General features: G+C 41.6%; 3 protein-coding genes across 3 annotated transcripts; all 3 read left to right on the forward strand.

The window, feature by feature from the left end:
- Positions 1 to 574: 574 nt before the first annotated feature.
- On the forward strand, positions 575 to 1,938 carry LOC109139793 (CD59B glycoprotein). Its single transcript, XM_019264486.2, has 3 exons — positions 575 to 708; positions 1,042 to 1,152; positions 1,292 to 1,938. The coding sequence occupies exons 1-3, from the start codon at positions 663 to 665 to the stop codon at positions 1,438 to 1,440; spliced, it is 306 nt and encodes a 101-aa protein (XP_019120031.1). The 5' UTR covers positions 575 to 662; the 3' UTR covers positions 1,441 to 1,938.
- A 3,698-nt stretch (positions 1,939 to 5,636) lies between these two features.
- On the forward strand, positions 5,637 to 7,585 carry LOC113744883 (CD59A glycoprotein-like). Its single transcript, XM_027275967.1, has 3 exons — positions 5,637 to 5,810; positions 7,164 to 7,271; positions 7,391 to 7,585. The coding sequence occupies exons 1-3, from the start codon at positions 5,765 to 5,767 to the stop codon at positions 7,483 to 7,485; spliced, it is 249 nt and encodes an 82-aa protein (XP_027131768.1). The 5' UTR covers positions 5,637 to 5,764; the 3' UTR covers positions 7,486 to 7,585.
- Positions 7,586 to 16,355: 8,770 nt separating this feature from the next.
- On the forward strand, positions 16,356 to 17,318 carry LOC104933996 (three-finger toxin MALT0070C). The gene is made up of 3 exons (XM_027275965.1): positions 16,356 to 16,444; positions 16,831 to 16,938; positions 17,058 to 17,318. Exons 1-3 carry the CDS (start codon positions 16,399 to 16,401, stop codon positions 17,201 to 17,203), a joined length of 300 nt encoding a protein of 99 aa, XP_027131766.1. The 5' UTR covers positions 16,356 to 16,398; the 3' UTR covers positions 17,204 to 17,318.
- Positions 17,319 to 23,802: the final 6,484 nt, after the last annotated feature.

Genomic DNA, 23,802 nt, shown 5'->3' on the forward strand with positions numbered 1-23,802 from the left:
TGTGTGTGTGTGTGTAGGGTTTATGAAATTGCCATTGTTAAAATGCTTCAACTTCAGACAAGAACAGACAGAACATCATAATTAACCTGTGTAATACATGTAAAACACAGAGTTCCTACTGCAGGCAGGGCTGGCATGAGGAACACTAACCAGAGCCAATGCGGTACTCACTGTCTTGCATGCATGGTACAGCAGAGGGAAACTTACTTTCCACTTTTTTTACTTACTTGTTTGGAATGTACACTCCAAACAAGTAAGTAATCAAAGTCAAACAAAATTAACTACTGAGAGAAAATAAACCAAATGTACTGTTACATAACACTTGGTTTGGATATTTCACCTACAGTTTATTATTTGTAACATTTCAATTGTTTCACTTTGTCTGCAGATGTTTAGAAGATTATCTATACAGAAATGGCTCTATACAAATATATACAAAAACTAGAATATAAAAAAGTTGAGTATTTTCTATTTCTATCTATTACACAACTCTAAATAGTCTATATGACTGTCTCTGGGATAATTAGCTGTTGTTTTTTTTTTAAGTGGGAGGGGGCTTTGTTCTTGTTAGACGATAAAAGGCAGGCTCTAGAAGAACCCGCATCTTCTCTCTACTTTTCTCCTCACTAGTTTGATTTAAGGTCTGTTGTTCTCTGTTCACAATGAAGTTTTATGGAGTTCTGCTTCTGTTGGTGACTCTGTCTGCAGGTAAGAACAGATCATGATTCGTGTGCTTTGGCTTGATAATGAAACACAAATGAAAGTTGTCAGTGTGTCATATTTATTGTTGAATGTGGTGATGGCCCAAAGTTAATGTAGCCTGAACGTTAGTTTTGTGTTTCTTAAATGAATTAATAAATATGAATAATAATAAAACAATGGATTTCTTTTTTATTTTTTAGAAGCAATTAAGATTCATATTTGGGAGCTTGTTTGCTTTGTTTTTAAAAATTTCTCTTCATGTTCTCTTAATGAAAAAATAATTTGTGTTTGTAGAGAACATAGAGAACATTAAAACATCTGTTCTGTACCCCTGTATAGCATGTGGATTGAAGTGCTACACATGTAATGGCATGGACAGTAAATCCTGCACACAGATCGTAGAGTGCCCTAGTCCTACCCTTGATCGTTGTTCATCTCTCGAGCTGAACGGTAAGTTGTTCTTCCACACCAGAAGTATTTAAAGCTGAAATTAGGCATTTTAGATAGATGTAGCTACTATGTATCTGTTCTGATTGCCTGATTTCTTTGGTTGTTTTTGAAACTGAGGTTTTTACATCATATCTTGCAGGTGCCATGGTCAAGACCTGCGTCATGAGTTCTGCATGTGTAAGCCCCATGAAATGCTGTGAAGGTGACTTGTGTAATGGTGCCATAACCACTGGTTCTAGTGTTCTCCTGCTGCTGGTATCATCAGCCATCATCACACTCTTTCTCTGAGGCCTTGGAGCAGTTACAGCTTCAGAATATTTTGCTATGCCTGTGCCGGCCTTTTTTCTGATTCAATTTGTAAAACTCAGGAAGAATAAAAAGATTTAAACGCTTCAAATGTCTACCAATTATTTACCTTTTTTAATTCTTTATATATCTCTGTACTTGTTAGGAGGCCCTCGAAACATGACATGAAATTTTAACAATCATGAGAAAATGAATACACGTTGTTGTCGTTTTGATGTGCTCACATCCAGAGAACCTTAAATCCTTTGTACATGTGCTCCTGCCAAAAATATTGATTTTGTAACACTGGAAATAGGGTATACACTAAGAATAATGATAAGAATTACTAGTTGAATTTGACCCTATCATTGTTACAACCTTAAAATAGACACACACAATGAATAATACATGTGAAATGCATCACATTGCTGTTGTGTGAATGCTTTCTCATTCTACTTTTTGTTGCTGTTACAATAGACAATAAAATTATCGTCGTCTGAGTCATTTTTGTTTTTGTTTTTGTTTTTTTTGTTTTTTGTTTTTCACAATAAGCAGTTTAGTATTTCAATCTCATCAGATGTTCACAAAATGGCACCAAAGTGGGTGGATTTGTGTCACCATCAAGGGCTGCGAAAGTAGTGACAAATGTATCAGCCCTATAAAATGCTGTCAAGGGATTTGTGTAACGGTGTTATACCCACTGGATCCAGTGTTCTCCTCCTGCTGGTATCCTCCATCATCGCAGTCTTTCTCTGAGATTCTGGAGAATCTCAGATCAAGAACTGTTCAATAAAACCACAATATATGTTTCATTTTGTATTTTATTTTTCTCACATCAATATTTACAGAAATATAGCCCCATAATTAAAAAGGTAAGTGACAAAAATAAATTACTTTGTTGTTAGTTAGTTGTTGATCCTTAGGAACAATTAAGTCAACGAGTAGAACTTTAGATTTTGGACTTCCTGCACTCATCAAATAACTAATATCTTTTCTTTGTGCGTTTGCCAGTGGTTGTGATTTTTAATGTTGTAGTTTTTTTTTTTTTAAATAAATAAATGTAAATTGTGTTGTGAGAATTATCATTCATATTTGGAAGCTCATTTATATAGAGGACTTCAGAAATCAAGGCCATTCAATTTTTATATTGATTTACAAAGTGTGAACCTACTGCAACAACACACATAGTTTGTGGACAACCATTTTGAAGCCTCAAGTGTGGCATTATGACATCACCACCTTGACCATATTTCGATTAGAGTTTAGGGCTGGTGGGTGATGACGTATTACAAGTTTGGCTGAACTTGGTTTTGGCCATCTGACTGATTACAAAGGTTTTTGTATTACAGCTAAACAAGAGGTTAAATTATCTTTCTGGAAATATTAGAGACGAGAAATGGGCAATGTAGTAACACAATCTTGATTCATATCGGAACTGCCTAGTTTTACAGACAGGCCATAAACACATGAGGAAACTGTTTGCTGAGGTAATAAATAAACTAAGAGTTTCATTTCTCCATAAGACTCAGTACATTTGGATCTTTTTGTTGAAAAAAACACTACGTTGAAATTACTATCTGTAAGCAGACTTTCTAAATAAAGTTTTACCTGTTTTCATTTTACTTATAGCATGTTTGAGAATTTGTACACAATTCAAAATAAATGTGAAATGTAAGATGTTGCAAAGGACTGATTTTGTGTGACTCTAAAGATTAATTTCATGTTACTTGTATCTTGTATCAATCTACACAACAGTCTATAGTCTACAGCAGGGATGTCCAAAGTACGACCCGGGGGCCAATCACGGCCCACAGTCCGATTTCATGCAGCGCGTAGCTTCATTCATATAATATAATATTATTTATGGCCTGCTAGGATTGTCAGATGCTGTATGGCTGGAAGATTTGTTTGTTTTTTTTCGGTTTACATAACGAAGGATTTGAACGTTTAAGGACATAACTTCTGGTGTTATATATCTGTAGATGTGACAAAAAATATTACTTTCTTTATGATTTTGTAAAAGACAAGAGCAAGAGTGATACATTTTTTATTTTTTCGGCCTTTAATGATAGTACAGCTGAAGATAGACAAGAATCAGGGGACAGAGAGAGGGGGAATGACACGCAGTAAGGGGCCGTCCAATGCAGGATTCGAACTGGAGCTAGCTGCAGTGAGGACTGTAGCCTCTACACACGGGGCGGCTGCACAACCCACTATGCTACAGACAACAATAAAATTATCATTATCTGAGTCGTTTTTGTTTTGTTTGTTTTTTTCACAATAAGCAGTTTAGTATTTCAATCTCATCAGATGTTCACAAAATGGCACCAAAGTGGGTGGATTTTCACATTTGATTTCTTAAAAGTTGATTAAAGGCCTGTTGTTCTCTGTTCTTATACGACTTAATTCATAAGTTCAGTAATAACTAAAAAATCAACAGGGAGAAGCCTGTAGAAAGAGTGGGATATTTAACCTGTGATCTATATGAGCACATAGTTAGCCAAGGAGCCAGTGAAGGTGAATGAGAGTGGGGGTGATGTGCTGAGCGTGAATGCCGATTTTCTGATGAATTTGATATGTAACTTTAATGACCGGGTCGAGTCCAGACTGAGACCCAGATTGGGGACTTCTGTGGATGGGCAGATGGTGCAGCTGTCTAAGCCAAGGAGAAGATCACAAACCATAAGCATTGTTTTGTTGCTGTTTAGCTTCAGTAGTTTAGACGACATACAGGTTTATATGTTATGCAGGCAGTTGACAATGGATTGTCGGGGGAGCTGAGTGGATGGTTTTGTGCTGAGACACAGTGGGGTGTCATCAGCATTGCAGAAAAAGCTTAGGCCATGGTGACAATCTGACCTGAGTCTGCATGCAGATGGTAAAAAGGTGGGGTCCAAGCTCAGAGCCTTGGGGCACACCTTGGTTAACTGGGGCTGGTGGAGTCTCTGATGCAAACAAATCATTTCCTGTTGGAGAGATATGACCAAAACCAAGAAAGACCTGACATGGTGAGAACAAGGTATTCAGATAAGCAGCAGGGGAGGAGGGTGTCAAGAACTGTATTCAAAAGCTGCAAAGAGGTCCAGGAGAATGAAGATACTCACGCTGATGTGGCCAGCATTGGCAGCAATAAGGAAGTCATTGGTGAGGGCAGTCACAGTACTGTGGTATGCTTTAAACTCAGATTGAAATAGTCATAAAGTTTATGTTAGCACAGGTGTGGATGGAAATGGGTTTGCCAAGACGTGAGGGGAAGGTTGGAGATTCAGCCTGTAGTTCATGAGGTCATCAGGACCCTGCTTTTTAAAGGACAGGGGTTACTTTGGATATTTCACCACTATGCCAGATTCCAAGGAGAAGTTGAGTATGTCCACCATAATCGTAAAGAAAAAAAAATCATTGAATAATTTACGCAAAGGTGAGTGTTTTATTACTATACTTGCCCTTTAAGGCTGGCATATTCATGGTGAAACTGTTTTATAAGGCAAACCAACCTAGAAATAAAAGTCATGTGTCTTGACATAAGATGAGACACATCCACCAAGCAGGAGAGCATCTATCCGGCTCAAAGTGCATTTGTTTTCACTGCCAATACATATTTGTGACCTTATCGCAGAGTTACTCAATCTACCCTGAAATAAATAAAAACAACGTTGAATGACATAAAGCCAACTCTCCATTTTTAAGATTGTTTTTACTCTTGGCACATGAGGATGAGGATGAGGATCAGTTTAATGATAGAACAATAGAATTTTTTTTTATTCTAATTCTTAGGATGAATGGTTATATATATATATAGGTCTACTAAGTAGTCAGTGAGGTACATGGGGCCTTTATCAAAATGGTCCCCCTTGTAGCTTTCCTGGCAGAGCCACCATCAGGACATCCCCAATCAGGACATGAGAGTAACTATTATAGGCTAACTTGTCGTCATTGGTAATCCACCAGAGGGGCTTTATGATTGGGTCCACTCACCTACCAGTTCAAGAATCCTTGGGGCCACCATATTCTCATGGAGTTCTGTGACTTTCTACACTATCTTTACCACCTGCAGCCCAAGAAGCATTTTCTCCTTAGACCACGTTGCATTCAATTGACAGATTTTATCTGACACTAAAGAGGATTTTCATGTTACTTGTATCTTGTATCGATCTACACAACAGTCTTTAGTCTAGATGGCTGTCTCTGGGATAATGAGCTGGCTTTAGGTCAACTGGGAGGTGGCTTTGTTCTTGAAGACTATAAAAGGCAGGCTCGAGGAGTCCACATCTTCTCTGTACCTTTCTTCTTACAAGTTGGATTAAAGGTCTGTTGTTCTCTTTTCATCATGAAGCTTTATGGAGTTCTGCTTCTGTTGGTGACTCTGTCTGCAGGTAAGAACAGATCATGATTCGTGTGCTTTAGCTTGATAATGAAACACAAATGAAAGTTGTTAATGTATTAAAGTTATTGTTGAACCTGAGAAATAGAATAGAATAGAATGCCTTTATTGTCATTATACAAGTGCAATGAGATTACAAGCCTCCCCATAGTGTGCACACATAAATAAACAAGTAGAGACATGCACAACAAAACCACCACAACAACTACCACTATACCACTATATATATATACCACTATAGCAAAAAAAAAAAAAAAACTGCAAGAAGTGCAAGAATTAACATAGACTGTACAATTACTAATATGAGCTACTGTCTGTAAAAAGTTGCATAGACTGTGCATAGACTTGTGCAAAGCCTGGAGGTAAACAGGCACATATCAGCAGCAGGTATGACAATAAAGTGACTGGTGTGAATGACAGCATAAATAGGTGGAGGTATTAAAGCATTATAATTTGCAGATAACAGTAAAACAGATAAAGTGCAGATAGCCGTGACATAATGGTGCAAAAGGTTACAGTGAAGATATAAAATAAATAAATGATAACGACAGTATACGGAGCAATGTTCAGTGTTCAAACAAGTCAGTTCAGTGTAGGTTGGAGTTCAGTATGGTGACTGCCCTTGGGAAGAAGCTGTCTCTGAGTCTGTTTGTTTTGGCTGGTATGGCCCTGTAGCGTCTGCCAGAGGGCAGCAGGTTGAAGAGGTGGCAGCCAGGATGTGTGTAGTCCTTGATAATGCTTCTGGCTCTGCCAAGGCACCGGGAGTTGTAGATGGTGGTCAGGGGAGGTAGGGGGCACCCGATGATCTTTTGCGCAGTGTTGATTACCCTCTGCAGTCTTTTCCTATCAGCTTCTGTGCAGTTTGAGTGCCACACTGACACAGCGTAGGTCAGCAGGCTCTCGATTGCTGATCGGTAAAAGGTCACCAGCAGGTTGGTGTTAAGTTGTTCCTTCCTGAGCACTCTCAGGAAGTGAAGTCGCTGCTGTGCCTTTCTGACCAGTGCAGTGGTGTTAGCTGACCAGGACAGGTCGGCAGAGATGTGGACCCTGTGGATGTGGAAAGGTGCTGATGTTCCAAAGTTCCAAAGTAGCTTGATCATTATTTTGGTTTTCCATTAAATAAATTAGTTAATATGAAATTATTTATTTTCGAAAGGATGGACGTGTTTTTTTTTGTTTGCTTTTTGTGTAATAATTTCTATTTTGAATTGAATTAGGATTCATATTTGGCACCTTGTTTGATTTGTTTTTCAAGTTCATAGTGGAAAAGAAAATTGTGTAAAACATTGAGATTTAGATTGAGTATTTTAAACATTGTGTGACAGTATTCTGTATTTCTGTACAGCATATGGATTGAAATGCTACTACTGCGTAACCTCCGACCCCAAAGCCTGCACCTCGATCGGAACTTGTGCTCCTGGCGAAGACCGCTGTGCCACACTCGAGATGAATGGTACGTTGTTCATCCACATCACAAGTATTTAATGAATATTTCAAATATATTATCTATCAACAGGATCTGAGCTGACATATTGCTTTACTAAATACTTGTTTTTCCATCATATCTTACAGGTGTCACTATCAAGGGCTGCCAAAGTAGTGACAGTTGTAGCAGCCCTATAAAATGCTGTCAAGGGGATTTGTGTAACGGTGTTATACCCACTTAATCCAGTGTTCTCGTCCTGCTGGTATCCTCCATCATCGCAGTCTTTCTCTGAGATTCTTTCTCAGGAACACATTCTCAATGTGAAAACTGCAGATCAAGAATTGTTCAATAAAACCACAATATGATGGACCATTGAATTGTTTCATTTTTTATTTTATTTTTCTCACATCACTATTTACAGAAAAATAGCCCCATAATTAAAAAGGTAAGTGACAAAAATAAATTACTTGGTTAGTTGTTGATCCTTAGGAACAATTAAGTCAACGAGTAGAACTTTTTTTGTCAGCGTACGGAACAGGAGACCCAAATGCGTGTGCGAACAAGTTGAGTTTTATTGAGTTCAGGGGAAAAGGTAAGGGGAGAAAGTCTCTGAGGTGGTGAACGGGCCAGAGGGTCGGGGGGAGACTGTATCGTCTGGGGGTCCGCAGGGAGTGGACTGGAGCAGGTGGTGTGGCAGGAGTGGGTAAACGGGCCGGAGGGTCGAGGGCTGACTGGCGTCTGGAGGTCTGCAGGGAGTGGACTGGAGTCTCAGAATCCACAGAGCGCTGGCACGGAGACAGGTGGAGATACAGGATACTGGCGTCGGGAGCAGCAGGAAACGAGTGGTCAGGTTCAATGCAGGTTCAGGGTCTAGGGATCAGTCTTCAGCCAACGAACAGGAATCACTCTTTCTTCGAAGACGAACTGACACTGACTGTGGAGAGACCTGGGTTTAAATGCACAGAGAGAGCAGAGGATAACGAGGGACAGGTGTGGAAAACAGGTGTGCTGAGTGAGTGTAATTGGTGGCAATTAACAGGCCTATCTAGTGAGTCCATGACAGAACCCCCCCTACAAGGGACGGCCCCAGAAGTCCCAAAGAAAGAGACGGAGACAAGCCGGGCCAGGAGGTCGGCTAGAATTCCTCAGAATGGTCAGAGTCCATGGCCTCCTCCTCTGAGGCCAGTCGCATCCCAACCTGAGGATCACCCACACCTGGTTCTGAGTCGGACTTGGGTACATAGGATCGGGCGCCGCGTGGCCGGGGAATGGGAGACAGGCAGCCAGCATTCTGGGAGCCCCGTGGACGACCCCTCTTGATGGACGGCTGGTCAGGGTGCTGACGATGGAAGTCAGAGATCAGAGTCTTGTCCACAATCCTCCGGGCGGGAACCCAAGACCTCTCTTCCGGACCATATCCCTCCCAGTCCACTAGGTATTGGAGACCTCTGCCACGTCGTCGAGAACGGAGCAGCCGTCGGACGGTGTACACAGGACCTCCATCCACGATACGAGGGGGAGGAGGCGGTGGTGCTGCTGGGACCAGAGGGCTTTCATGAACAGGTTTGAGCCTGGAAACGTGGAACGTTGGGTGTACCTTCATGGACCGTGGTAGTTGGAGTCTGACTGCAGACGGGTTGATGATTCTCTGAACGGGAAATGGACCGACAAACTTGGGTGCCAGCTTTCGTGACTCATCTCGAAGAGGTAGATCCCGGGCCGAGAGCCACACCTCTTGACCGACCTGGTAGGTAGGAGCAGGACTTCTCCGTCGGTTAGCTCCGGTGGCATAGCTGGTGGCGGATTTGAGGAGAGTGGCCCTGGGACCAGGTACGACGGCAACGGCGAGCATAGGCTAGGGCAGAAGGGCAGGTGATATTCCCTTCTTGGCTGGCAAACAGGGGTGGTTGGTATCCGTAGACGCACTGGAATGGGGACAGACCAGTAGCAGTGCTGGTCAGGGAATTGTGCGCATACTCAATCCACAACAGGTGTTGTGCCCAGGCTCGGGGGTTTCGTGAGGCCATGCAGCGGAGTGCCTTCTCCAACTCCTGATTGATTCGTTCTGCCTGGCCATTTGACTGGGGGTGGAAGCCAGATGTAAGGCTGGCAGTGGCTCCCAATAGGTGGCAGAACTCTTTCCAAAAGGAGGAAGCGAACTGTGGACCCCTATCAGACACAATATCCTTTGGCAGACCATGGATCCTAAATACCTGTTCGAGGACAATCTGGGCAGTCTCCTTCGCAGATGGCAATTTAGGTAGTGGAATAAAGTGAGCCATTTTACTGAAGCGATCAACAATGGTGAGTATTACAGTGTTTCCATCTGAAGGGGGTAGACCAGAGACAAAGTCCAGAGCTACGTGGGACCAGGGCCGCATGGGTATTGGAAGGGGCGGGCATTCCTCATCTGGCATCCGGAGGATTGGGGCTGAGGTGAACCGAGCTTTGAGCGACTGGAATGCTCTGTCAGCTGCAGGGGTCCATTCAAATGGGCGTTTGGTGCTGGTCAACGAGGTGAGAGGAGCTGCCACCGCACTGTATCCGCGGATAAATCTCCTATAGAAATTGGCGAAGCCCAGGAACTGCTGCAGTTTTTTGCGGCTCTCTGGGATGGGCCATGACGACACTGCCGAGACCTCTGCTGGATCCATCTGGATGTGCCCCTCCGCCACGATGAATCCCAGGAAGGACGTGGTCCGGACATGGAACTCGCACTTTTCCGCTTTGACATACAGCGAGTTCTCAAGGAGGCGACGGAGTACAGACTGGACATGATGGACGTGTTCAGATTGGGTCTTCGAGAAAATCAAAATGTCATCTAAATAAACAAAAACAAACTTATTAAGCATGTCACGGAGGATGTCGTTCACCAAGGCTTGAAAAACTGCGGGGGCATTTGTAAGGCCGAAGGGCATGACCAGGTACTCATAATGGCCTGTTGGTGTGTTAAAAGCAGTCTTCCACTCATCCCCTTCTCTCACCCGTACCAGGTGATAGGCATTTCGGAGGTCAAGCTTTGTGAAGATGGTGGACCCTTGAAGTAGTTCAAATGCAGATGATAGCAGTGGTAGTGGGTAGCGATTCTTGATTGTAATGTTGTTCAAACCCCTGTAATCTATACAGGGGCGGAGTGAACTGTCCTTCTCGACGAAGAAAAACCCAGCCCCGGCCGGTGAGGAAGAGGGGCGGATTATGCCGGCCGCCAGAGAGTCATTAATGTAGTCCTCCATAGCCTTTCTTTCAGGGGAAGACAGAGAGTACAGGCGGCCTCATGGGGGAGCAGTTCCTGGCAGAAGATCGATTGCACAGTCATACGGTCTATGGGGTGGTAGTGACGTGGCCTTGGCTTTGTTAAATACCTCTCTGAGCTCATGGTAACACACTGGGGCCGGGCTGGAGTAGCAGGGTCCGGGTTGATGGGCAGAACAGCTCTCAATAGACAGGTCAAGTGGCCCCGGAGTCCACTAGAGCGGCCAGAGTGTGGGAGGTGTTGGGGAGACGAAGGTGGACCTGGAGCAGGGTTTTGCGAATGGGGGGAGACTGGAGAATGGTTGAGCTCACCCGGATCTCCCCTACACCAGGTGAGCTGCGGCTTTTGCTGGACACGTGATGACGCGATGACCTTCGCCACCGCAGTACAGACACAGGTTGAAGCTAAAGCGGCGCTGACGCTCTTTGGGAGTGAGGGCAGCGCGGCCGATTTCCATGGGCTAGGGTTGGTTAGACTGGCTCTGGAACATGGATGGAGGGGGCAACAGGGTAGTGGGCTCACCCCGAGTGTGGACAGAGGACTGGGTGGAGCGTCCCTTCTCTCTTCGGCGGACCTGGATTCGTTGGTCAATGCGAATTGCCAATGCGATGGCATCGTCCAGAGTCTTTGGAGGGTCGTGAGAGACGAGCTCATCTTTGAGATAATCGGACAGTGTAGAACTTTCCAGTAGCTGTGACTGTATTGTTGTGTGCAGTGTGTGTTGTGGTTTTCATGATCTCCAGGTTGTGTATGGGGAGCATGCGCAGTTTACTGCAGGGCGAAGTTGCTCAGTTTATTTTTCGTTATCATTTATCGTCAGGACCAGTACGCCTTGTCGGTGAGTTATACCAAAGATACAAGAATCAGTATTATACGAACATTTGTATAATTCTATTGGTTAATTTTGGGTTTGTGTTTGTGTTTACATTACAGGTTTACAACCTAGTTAAACCCTAGTTAAACCCTATGGAAACCACCGGTAATAGTGCTAGCACACCTGTAGCAGGCAGGCTATCTAGTGGAGGATTTTACCGTGTGTGTGAAAAATAAACAAAAGGAAAAACTCGAGTTGTGTCCGCCGTACTTTCCTGGCAACCCTTCCAGAGGGGAGTTCAATAAGCTACAAAGCTGAGGAAAATCTGGGCAGACAGACTATGAAGGAAGGCGTCGACCAATGCAGGCATATTCCACAAGCTGCGGCCAGCCAGGGTGCGGAAGTCGATAGAAAAGTCCGCCACCGTTCGGTTACCCTGGCGTATTCGCGTCAGCTCCCGTGATGCCTCTGCTGACTGGGAACCGCCGTCGAACACCTTCTCCATCTACTTCGAGAAGGCATCGAAAGAGGCACAGGCAGGGGTCTGGCGGTCGAATTCAGCTGCTCCCCACAGTCGAGCTCGGCCTGTCAGATGCGTGATTACGTATCCCACCTTGGTAGCTTCTGACGCAAAGGTTTGAGGCTGCAATGCAAACTGGACTCGGCAACTTGTGAGGAAGGCGCGTACTTGTCTTGGATCCCCATCAAAGCGCTCAGGGTTTCCGATTTTGGGCTCAGGGGCATCCAAAGCTGGGGCTGGTCTCACTGGAACTTGGATGTTGGAACCTTGGCTGCCTGGGTCTGGAATGCTGGGGTCTGGAGACACTGGTGCAGATGGAGTGGTCAGTTGAGTGAGCAGCTGAATGACCTGGGCCAATTGTTGTTCCTGGCCCAGGATTCGCTGTTGTTGCTGCTGGACCTGCTGCTGGTGCTGGTGGCCGAGCCGGACCAGGGAGGCGATGTCGCTGGTCATCCTTCTCATGTCACTCTCCGCACGTCCCAAATGTTCCAGGGCTGACGGTTCCGGTGATGTCTCCATGTTGCTGTGTTCGCCCGCTGGGTCCATGATGGTCAGTTCGTACTGTCAGCGTACGGAACAGGAGACCCAAATGCGTGTGCGAACAAGTTGAGTTTTATTGAGTTCAGGGGAAAAGGTAAGGGGAGAAAGTCTCTGAGGTGGTGAACGGGCCAGAGGGTTGGGGGGAGACTGTAGCGTCTGGGGGTCCGCAGGGAGTGGACTGGAGCAGGTGGTGTGGCAGGAGTGGGTAAACGGGCCGGAGGGTCGAGGGCTGACTGGCGTCTGGAGGTCTGCAGGGAGTGGACTGGAGTCTCAGAATCCACAGAGCGCTGGCACGGAGACAGGTGGAGATACAGGATACTGGCGTCGGGAGCAGCAGGAAACGATTGGTCAGGTTCAATGCAGGTTCAGGGTCTAGGGATCAGTCTTCAGCCAACGAACAGGAATCACTCTTTCTTCGAAGACGAACTGACACTGACTGTGGAGAGACCTGGGTTTAAATGCACAGAGAGAGCAGAGGATAACGAGGGACAGGTGTGGAAAACAGGTGTGTTGAGTGAGTGTAATTGGTGGCAATTAACAGGCCTATCTAGTGAGTCCATGACAATTTTTGACTTCCTGCACTCATCAAATAACTAATATCTTTTCTTTGTGCGTGTTTGCCAGTGGTTGTGATTTTTAATGTTGTAGTTTTTTTTAAATAAAAAAATGTAAATTGTGTTGTGAGAATTTTCATTCATATTTGGAAGCTCATTTATATAGAGGACTTCAGAAATCAAGGCCATTGAATTTTTATATTGATTTACAAAGTGTGAACCTACTGCAACAACACACATAGTTTGTGGACAACCATTTTGAAGCCTCAAGTGTGGCCAGGGCCGGTCCTAGCTATGGGCAATGTGGGCGGCCGCCCAGGGCGCATTCTCCGTGGGGGGCGCACGAACGCCCGAAAAAGCAAAAAACGTCGGTAATTTTCGAATCCGCTCATTAAGTTAGGGGAGCGGGCGCCCCGGTAGCGGGGTGTTGACAAGGCAGAGGGGGGCGCCGGACAGACCGATGGGGGCGCACGAAATATTTGAGACGAGAAATGGGCAATGTAGTAACACAATCTTGATTCATATCGGAACTGCCTAGTTTTACAGACAGGCCATAAACACATGAGGAAACTGTTTGCTGAGGTAATGAATAAACTAAGAGTTTCATTTCTCCATAAGACTCAGTACATTTGGATCTTTTTGTTGAAAAAAAAAACACTACGTTGAAATTACTATCTGTAAGCAGACTTTCTAAATAAAGTTTTACCTGTTTTTATTTTACTTATAGCATGTTTGAGAATTTGTACACAATTCAAAATAAATGTGAAATGTAAGATGTTGCAATGGACTGATTTTGTGTGACTCTAAAGATTAATTTCGTGTTACTTGTATCTTGTATCAATCTACACAACAGTCTATAGTCTACAGCAGGGATGTCCAAAGTACGACGCGGGGGTCAATCACGGCCCACGGTCAGATTTCATGCAGCGCGTAGCTTCATTCATATAATATAATATTATTTATGGCCTGCTAGGATTGTCAGATACTGTATGGCTGGAAGATTTGTTTTTGTTTTTTCGGTTTACATAACGAAGGATTTGAACGTTTAAGGACATAACTTCTGGTGTTATATATCTGTAGATGTGACAAAAAATATTACTTTCTTTATGATTTTGTAAAAGACAAGAGCAAGAGTGATACATTTTTTATTTTTTCGGCCTTTAATGATAGTACAGCTGAAGATAGACAAGAATCAGGGGACAGAGAGAGGGGGATGACACGCAGTAAGGGGCCGTCCAATGCAGGATTCGAACTGGAGCCAGCTGCAGTGAGGACTGTAGCCTCTACACACGGGGCGGCTGCACAACCCACTATGCTACTGACAACAATAAAATTATCATTATCTGAGTTGTTTTTTTGTTGTTGTTTTTTTGTTTTGTTTTGTTTTTTCACAATAAGCAGTTTAGTATTTCAATCTTATCAGATGTTCACAAAATGGCACCAAAGTGGGTGGATTTTCACATTTGATTTCTTAAAAGTTGATTAAAGCCCTGTTGTTCTCTGTTCTTATATGACTTAATTCATAAGTTCAGTAATAACTAAAAAATCAACAGGGAGAAGCCTGTAGAAAGAGTGGGATATTTAACCTGTGATCTATATGAGCACATAGTTAGCCAAGGAGCCAGTGAAGGTGAATGAGAGTGGGGGTGATGTGCTGAGCATGATAGCTGGAGTCTGCAGAGGTTTTGGTGGCAGAATGCTGATTTGCTGATGAATTTGATATGTAACTTTAATGACCGGGTCGAGTCCAGACTGAGACCCAGATTGGGGACTTCTGTGGATGGGCAGATGGTGCAGCTGTCTAAGCCAAGGAGAAGATCACAAACCATAAGCATCGTTTTGTTGCTGTTTAGCTTCAGTAGTTTAGACGACATACAGGTTTATATGTTATGCAGGCAGTTGACAATGGATTGTCGGGGGAGCTGAGTGGATGGTTTTGTGCTGAGACACAGTGGGGTGTCATCAGCATTGCAGAAAAAACTTTGGCCATGGTGACAATCTGACCTGAGTCTGCATGCAGATGGTAAAAAGGTGGGGTCCAAGCCCAGAGCCTTGGGGCACACCTTGGTTAACTGAGGCTGGTGGAGTCTCTGATGCAAACAAATCATTTCCTGTTGGAGAGATATGACCAAAACCAAGAAAGACCTGACATGGTGAGAACAAGGTATTCAGATAAGCAGCAGGGGAGGAGGGTGTCAAGAACTGTATTCAAAAGCTGCAAAGAGGTCCAGGAGAATGAAGATACTTACGCTGATGTGGCCAGCATTGGCAGCAATAAGGAAGTCATTGGTGAGGGCAGTCACAGTACTGTGGTATGCTTTAAACTCAGATTGAAATAGTCATAAAGTTTATGCTAGCACAGGTGTTGATGGAAATGGGTTTGCTAAGACGTGAGGGGAAGGTTGGAGATTCAGCCTGTAGTTCATGAGGTCATCAGGACCCTGCTTTTTAAAGGACAGGGGTTACTTTGGATATTTCACCACTAGAGGATACTATGCCAGATTCCAAGGAGAAGTTGAGCATGTCCACCATAATGGTAAAGAAAAAAAAATCATTGAATAATTTACGCAAAGGTGAGTGTTTTATTACTATACTGGCCCTTTAAGGCTGGCATATTCATGGTGAAACTGTTTTATAAGGCAAACCAACCTAGAAATAAAAGTCATGTGTCTTGACATAAGATGAGGCACGTCCACTAAGCAGGAGAGCATCTATCCAGCTCAAAGTGCATTTGTTTTCACTGACAATACATATTTGTGACCTTATCACAGAGTTAGTCAATCTACCCTGAAATAAATAAAAAAACGTTGAATGACATAAAGCCAACTCTCCATTTTTAAGATTGTTTTTACTATTGGCACATGAGGATGAGGATGAGGATCAGTTTAATGATAGAACAATAGAAAATTGTTTAATTCTAATTCTTAGGATGAATGGTTATAGGTCTACTAAGTAGTCAGTGAGGTACATAGGGCCTTTATCAAAATGGTCCCCCTTGTAGCTTTCCTGGAAGAGCCACCATCAGGACATCCCCAATCAGGACATGAGAGTAACTATTATAGGCTAACTTGTCGTCATTGGTAATCCACCAGAGGGGCTTTATGATTGGGTCCACTCACCTACCAGTTCAAGAATTCTTGGGGCCACCATATTCTCATGGAGCTCTGTGACTTTCTACACTATCTTTACCACCTGCAGCCCAAGAAGCATTTTCTCCTTAGACCACGTTGCATTCACTTGACAGATTTTATCTGACACTAAAGATGATTTTCATGTTACTTGTATCTTGTATTGATCTACACAACAGTCTTTAGTCTAGATGGCTGTCTCTGGGATAATGAGCTGGCTTTAGGTCAACTGGGAGGTGGCTTTGTTCTTGAAGACTATAAAAGGCAGGCTCGAGGAGAGTCCACATCTTCTCTGTACCTTTCTTCTTACAAGTTGGATTAAAGGTCTGTTGTTCTCTTTTCATCATGAAGCTTTATGGAGTTCTGCTTCTGTTGGTGACTCTGTCTGCAGGTAAGAACAGATCATGATTCGTGTGCTTTAGCTTGATAATGAAACACAAATGAAAGTTGTTGATGTATTAAAGTTATTGTTGAACCTCAGAAAGGTGCTGATGTTTCAAAGTTCCAAAGTAGCTTGATCATTATTTTGGTTTTCCATTAAATAAATTAGTTAATATGAAATTATTTATTTTGAATAAAAATCAAAGGATGGACGTGTTTTTTTTGTTTGCTTTTTGTGTAATAATTTCTATTTTGAATTGAATTAGGATTCATATTTGGCACCTTGTTTGATTTGTTTTTCAAGTTCATAGTGGAAAAGAAAATTGTGTAAAACATTGAGATTTAGATTTTGAGTATTTTAAACATTGTGTGACAGTATTCTGTATTTCTGTACAGCATATGGATTGAAATGCTACTACTGCGTAACCTCCGACCCCAAAGCCTGCACCTCGATCGGAACTTGTGTTTCTGGCTTAGACCGCTGTGCCACACTCGAGATGAATGGTACGTTGTTCATCCACATCACAAGTATTTAATGAATATTTCAAATATATTATCTATCAACAGGATCTGAGCTGACATATTGCTTTACTAAATACTTGTTTTTCCATCATATCTTACAGGTGTCACCATCAAGGGCTGCGAAAGTAGTGACAGTTGTATCAGCCCTATAAAATGCTGTCAAGGGGATTTGTGTAACGGTGTTATACCCACTGGATCCAGTGTTCTCCTCCTGCTGGTATCCTCCATCATCGCAGTCTTTCTCTGAGATTCTGGAGATTCTTTTACATTTTTCTTACCCAATCTGTACAACTCAGGAAGAATAAACACATTCTCAATGTGAAAACTGCAGATCAAGAATTGTTCAATAAAACCACAATATGATGGACCATTGAATTGTTTCATTTTTTATTTTATTTTTCTCACATCACTATTTACAGAAAAATAGCCCCATAATTAAAAAGGTAAGTGACAAAAATAAATTACTTGGTTAGTTGTTGATCCTTAGGAAGAATTAAGTCAACGAGTAGAACTTTAGATTTTGGACTTCCTGCACTCATCAAATAACTAATATCTTTTCTTTGTGCGTGTTTGCCAGTGGTTGTGATTTTTAATGTTGTAGTTTTTTATTAATAAATAAATGTAAATTGTGTTGTGAGAATTATCATTCATATTTGGAAGCTCATGTATATAGAGGACTTCAGAAATCAAGGCCGTTCAGTTTTTATATTGATTTACAAAGTGTGAACCTACTGCAACAACACACATAGTTTGTGGACAACCATTTTGAAGCCTCAAGTGTGGCATTATGACACTGCCATCTTGACCATATTTGGATTAGAGTTTAGGGCTGGTGGGTGATGTATTACAAGTTTGGCTGAACTTAGTTTGGGATATCTGACTGGTTACAAAGGTTTTTGTATTACAGCTAAACAAGAGGTTAAATTATCTTTCTGGAAATATTCGAGACGAGAAATGGGCAATGTAGTAACACTTGATTTATATGTAATCAGCACTGCCAAGTTTTACAGACAGACCATAAACACATGAGGAAAATGTTTGTTGTGGTAATAAATGAACTAAGAGGTTCATTTCTCCATAAGACCCAGAAGCTGTGCCCACTAATTATACCGTCAATGGGATTGCCACTGTTGTTACACAGAGAATACAGGAAGTGCAGCAAAACCATGGCTGTCTATCTCACAGCCACAGGAGTGAGAGAGGAGGCTGCTCGATTATATGTCCTACTCCAGTGTAACAGACAGACAGATGTTGAGTCATTCTACAATATTAAAGTAAAACAAGCTATGTCATAACTCAGTATGTGTCTTCTCATCTGTTTTGTCAAACAGTTTCAACTTACATTCAAAACTGAGCAGATATAATGCAAAAAAAACACAGGCAATATATATGAAAAACATTTCAATAACTCTATGGAAGATAGTCTCAGTTCATCAAGAATATAGCATAGTATATAACATTATGCTGTATAGAAGAAGACTTTAACTTAGACCATAAATACATGACGAAACCGTTGAGGTAATAACTCGATGAGGAAGTGGGGTCATTTTTCCTTCAGACTCAGCACATTTGGATTTATTTGTTGCAGTAAATAGCTGCCCCCTGTTGGCCATTAAAGAGAGTGCAGTGGTGTCACTTAGCTCAGTCGGTAGAGCAACTGCCCCATGTACAAAGCCTCAGTCCTTGCCACAGTGGCCCAGGGTTCGAATCTGACCTTTGCTGACACGTGAGGCTACAGGCAGCATCTGGTTAACTTAGCTGAGCATAAAACACATTATCTCTATTATCACTTGTTTAACCCTCGCAAACTCTTCTGGTTTTATGTGACACCAATCCTAAATCCTGCACAGACACCAAATCCTGTCCTGTGATCTGCAGCCGTTGTTAATCTGTCAGAGTAGACGGTAAGTTTTTCTGTCACATTAGAGGCACACGAGAACCAGCCATCAAACAGATGCAATATGTTGCTGTACTGAACACCTGCTGGCCCTTTTTCACATCAAAATATGTTTTGTGGACTGGTTTCTGAGAGATATCTCATTGTATTTTGCAGGTTATAACTTCGTTTCAAAGGGCTGAAAAAGCAACATCGCATGTGTTGGTGGCGTGAAATGCTGTGACAGGAACTTGTGTAAACCACTGTTTCAGTGCGTGTCATCCTCCGTTTGGTATCCTCAGCCAACATCACACTTTTTCTCTGACCCTGTCTATTTCTATTACTTGGTGTAAAAAGAACAAAAAATATTTTTGTTCCAGTTTCAGTAAGCCATTGTTTTACATCTTCTCTAAAATGTTTCCTGTTCTTCATTTTTCATGCAATTTAATAACTGACTCATGTACGGCTTTTGTATTTTCATACAGGTGAATTAATTGAGAAGTTTGAGTTGCATGGCAGTTACATTGTCATCTCTTCACTTCCATGTTAAGACCTTTATTTATTTATTTTTTCACATTTGAAGAGTTTGCAAGCCAAGGCCTTAATTGTAACCTTCACGGACCTCCTCCTTCACTGCAGTTGTCTTGCTCATTTTCCATTTTCTGACATGCACAATTCTTTAAAAAACAGCAAAAGTAGCTCAACAACTCAACTTTGTCTGCAATACAATTTTTCAACTCAACAGAGCATGTCTGTCAGCATTACAGTCAAACCAGCTTTAAACCTCCACTGACCACAGCCAGTCAGCGTTCCAGAAATGTTACCTGTTTGCTGGGATAGAAAACAAAGCTAGTTAGTTCTTAAGAGAGGACAGAGAGGTTAGTTGTGTTTCAATTTTATTATTTTGAAACAGTCCACTTGAAAAGTAGTATTTGAGGAAGTTTGGCTGTAGCTGCTGGAATATGAACTTCAAATCAAATAAAGATCAGAGCAGCATGTTATTCTAAAGTTTAGAATCTGAACTTTGATTTACTCACTCATCTTGGCACACAGTACATTCCAGTCCATAGCATGTATTTTTCTAATGTAATCTGTAACAACACAAAATAATATACAGTATGTTCGCTGGTTTCATAGTTGTTTCTACATAATTAGGAATACAAACATTCATATGTCTTTCTGGCAGATGAAACAAAAATAACTTCTGTAAGAAAATAAACTTACTTAAGTTGTTCTTCCCACCAGAAGTGGAAATTAGGCATTTCAGATAGATGTAGCTAATATATATCTGTTCTGCTTGCCTGATTTCTTTGGTTGAATGACAAAACATGACATGAAATCTTAATGAGCAAAATTAATTTGTTATACTGTTATACTGTTGTTGTTGATTCAGAGATAAATAATACTTACCTTACTTTGATGTCTTTGATTGCACTGACAGTGCAACAAACGCTGTCACCATTTCAGACACAAATAAAATACAGAAAATATTTCATGTGTGAGGACCTTTATTTCTTTGCGCATGTGCACCTGTTAAATATATTGATTTTGTAACACTGGAAATACGGTATACATATTATTAGTTGAATTTGACATTATCATTGTTAGGGCATTAAAAAAGACACACTCATTGAATTAGACATGTGAAATACATCATGTTCCTGTTATGTGTTTTGTTTTTTGCAAAATGTCAAAAATTAAAAGAAAATTTAGGAACCACACTGATCATTCCCTTTAACACCTGAGTATTTCAAACTCACTACCACCAGATGTTCACAAGATGGGGCCATAGTCAATGGAAGTTGAGTATGATGGTACTGTAAATGAATACCATTAAGGATCAGGCAAAGTCAAATGCAGTCATGGATCAGCATTTGAATATGGAAATCTGGAATCTGGAAGGCAAACCGTTGAACCAGAATAAATAGAATAAATGTATTTTTTGCTGTGTATTTATAAGACAACAAATGTTTTCTTTTAAATGTACCCTGAGCTGTGAAAAAATTGATAAATCAGTAGATACATTTTGGAACTGAAATGACAGAATGGCCCCTACAGGTTAAGGGATACCTCAAATTTAAATTCAGAATATTCTGAATTTATTGTGTATACAAACACATACAATCCACAAATGCAATGCAAATTTTCCACAAAACAACTATGTTAATGTGACGTAAGGTGAGGCATGTCCAAAGAGCAGGAGAGCAATTCAATTAAATTCAAAGTGCATCTTTATGTCAGAGCTCATCCAATCTACCCTGAAATAAAAGTCACATGGAAGGAAATATACAAAAATATAAAAAACAACAGTTACCATCTTGACATAAGGTGAGGCACGTCCAGCAGGAGAGCATCTATCTGGCTCAAAGTGCATATTTATTCTAATGCCAATAAAGGTGCATATATTCATGTGCTTTGGCTCGATTAGGAAAACACAAATGAAGACTGAAAATAAACAAATTCGTGTCAAAAATTTTAGACTGCAAATGAAGAATTGTTCAATAAAATTCATAAAAAATTATTTTTGCATTCTGTATTGTTATACAGTTCCGGTATACATTTGCACAGTAGGCAAATGTATACAAATGTATTCAAATGTTTGTTGAGCAGTAGCTTGATGAATGCTATTAATGTAAAATCTGTCCATGCTACTGATACGTGTATATCCTATAACATATCTATATTTATATCTGCACTAATTTGTATAGGGGACCTTAGAAATCCAAGGTGGTTCAATTTTTTACTGATTTACAAACAGCACTTGGACAACCATTTTGAAGCCTCAAGTGTGGCACTATGACATCACCACCTTGACCATATTTGGATTAGAGTTTAGGGTGATGGGTGATGTATTACAAGTTTGGCTGAACTTGGTTTTGGCCATCTGACTGGTTACAAAGGTTTTTGTATTACAGCTAAACAAGAGGTTAAATTATCTTTCTGGAAATATTAGAGACGAGAAATGGGCAATGTAGTAACACAATCTTGATTCATATCGGAACTGCCTAGTTTTACAGACAGGCCATAAACACATGAGGAAACTGTTTGCTGAGGTAATAAATAAACTAAGAGTTTCATTTCTCCATAAGACTCAGTACATTTGGATCTTTTTGTTGAAAAAAAAAACACTACGTTGAAATTACTATCTGTAAGCAGACTTTCTAAATAAAGTTTTACCTGTTTTTATTTTACTTATAGCATGTTTGAGAATTTGTACACAATTCAAAATAAATGTGAAATGTAAGATGTTGCAATGGACTGATTTTGTGTGACTCTAAAGATTAATTTCATGTTACTTGTATCTTGTATCAATCTACACAACAGTCTATAGTCTACAGCAGGGATGTCCAAAGTACGACGCGGGGGCCAATCACGGCCCACGGTCAGATTTCATGCAGCACGTAGCTTCATTCATATAATATAATATTATTTATGGCCTGCTAGGATTGTCAGATACTGTATGGCTGGAAGATTTGTTTTTGTTTTTTACATAACGAAGGATTTGAACGTTTAAGGACATAACTTCTGGTGTTATATATCTGTAGATGTGACAAAAAATATTACTTTCTTTATGATTTTGTAAAAGACAAGAGCAAGAGTGATACATTTTTTATTTTTTCAGCCTTTAATGATAGTACAGCTGAAGATAGACAAGAATCAGGGGACAGAGAGAGGGGGATGACACGCAGTAAGGGGCCGTCCAATGCAGGATTCGAACTGGAGCCAGCTGCAGTGAGGACTGTAGCCTCTACACACGGGGCGGCTGCACAACCCACTATGCTACTGACAACAATAAAATTATCATTATCTGAGTTGTTTTTTTGTTGTTGTTTTTTTGTTTTGTTTTGTTTTTTCACAATAAGCAGTTTAGTATTTCAATCTTATCAGATGTTCACAAAATGGCACCAAAGTGGGTGGATTTTCACATTTGATTTCTTAAAAGTTGATTAAAGCCCTGTTGTTCTCTGTTCTTATATGACTTAATTCATAAGTTCAGTAATAACTAAAAAATCAACAGGGAGAAGCCTGTAGAAAGAGTGGGATATTTAACCTGTGATCTATATGAGCACATAGTTAGCCAAGGAGCCAGTGAAGGTGAATGAGAGTGGGGGTGATGTGCTGAGCATGATAGCTGGAGTCTGCAGAGGTTTTGGTGGCAGAATGCTGATTTGCTGATGAATTTGATATGTAACTTTAATGACCGGGTCGAGTCCAGACTGAGACCCAGATTGGGGACTTCTGTGGATGGGCAGATGGTGCAGCTGTCTAAGCCAAGGAGAAGATCACAAACCATAAGCATCGTTTTGTTGCTGTTTAGCTTCAGTAGTTTAGACGACATACAGGTTTATATGTTATGCAGGCAGTTGACAATGGATTGTCGGGGGAGCTGAGTGGATGGTTTTGTGCTGAGACACAGTGGGGTGTCATCAGCATTGCAGAAAAAACTTTGGCCATGGTGACAATCTGACCTGAGTCTGCATGCAGATGGTAAAAAGGTGGGGTCCAAGCCCAGAGCCTTGGGGCACACCTTGGTTAACTGAGGCTGGTGGAGTCTCTGATGCAAACAAATCATTTCCTGTTGGAGAGATATGACCAAAACCAAGAAAGACCTGACATGGTGAGAACAAGGTATTCAGATAAGCAGCAGGGGAGGAGGGTGTCAAGAACTGTATTCAAAAGCTGCAAAGAGGTCCAGGAGAATGAAGATACTTACGCTGATGTGGCCAGCATTGGCAGCAATAAGGAAGTCATTGGTGAGGGCAGTCACAGTACTGTGGTATGCTTTAAACTCAGATTGAAATAGTCATAAAGTTTATGCTAGCACAGGTGTTGATGGAAATGGGTTTGCTAAGACGTGAGGGGAAGGTTGGAGATTCAGCCTGTAGTTCATGAGGTCATCAGGACCCTGCTTTTTAAAGGACAGGGGTTACTTTGGATATTTCACCACTAGAGGATACTATGCCAGATTC

Source organism: Larimichthys crocea, chromosome III (genome assembly GCF_000972845.2).
Source record: "Larimichthys crocea isolate SSNF chromosome III, L_crocea_2.0, whole genome shotgun sequence".
Taxonomy (NCBI): Eukaryota; Metazoa; Chordata; class Actinopteri; family Sciaenidae; genus Larimichthys; species Larimichthys crocea.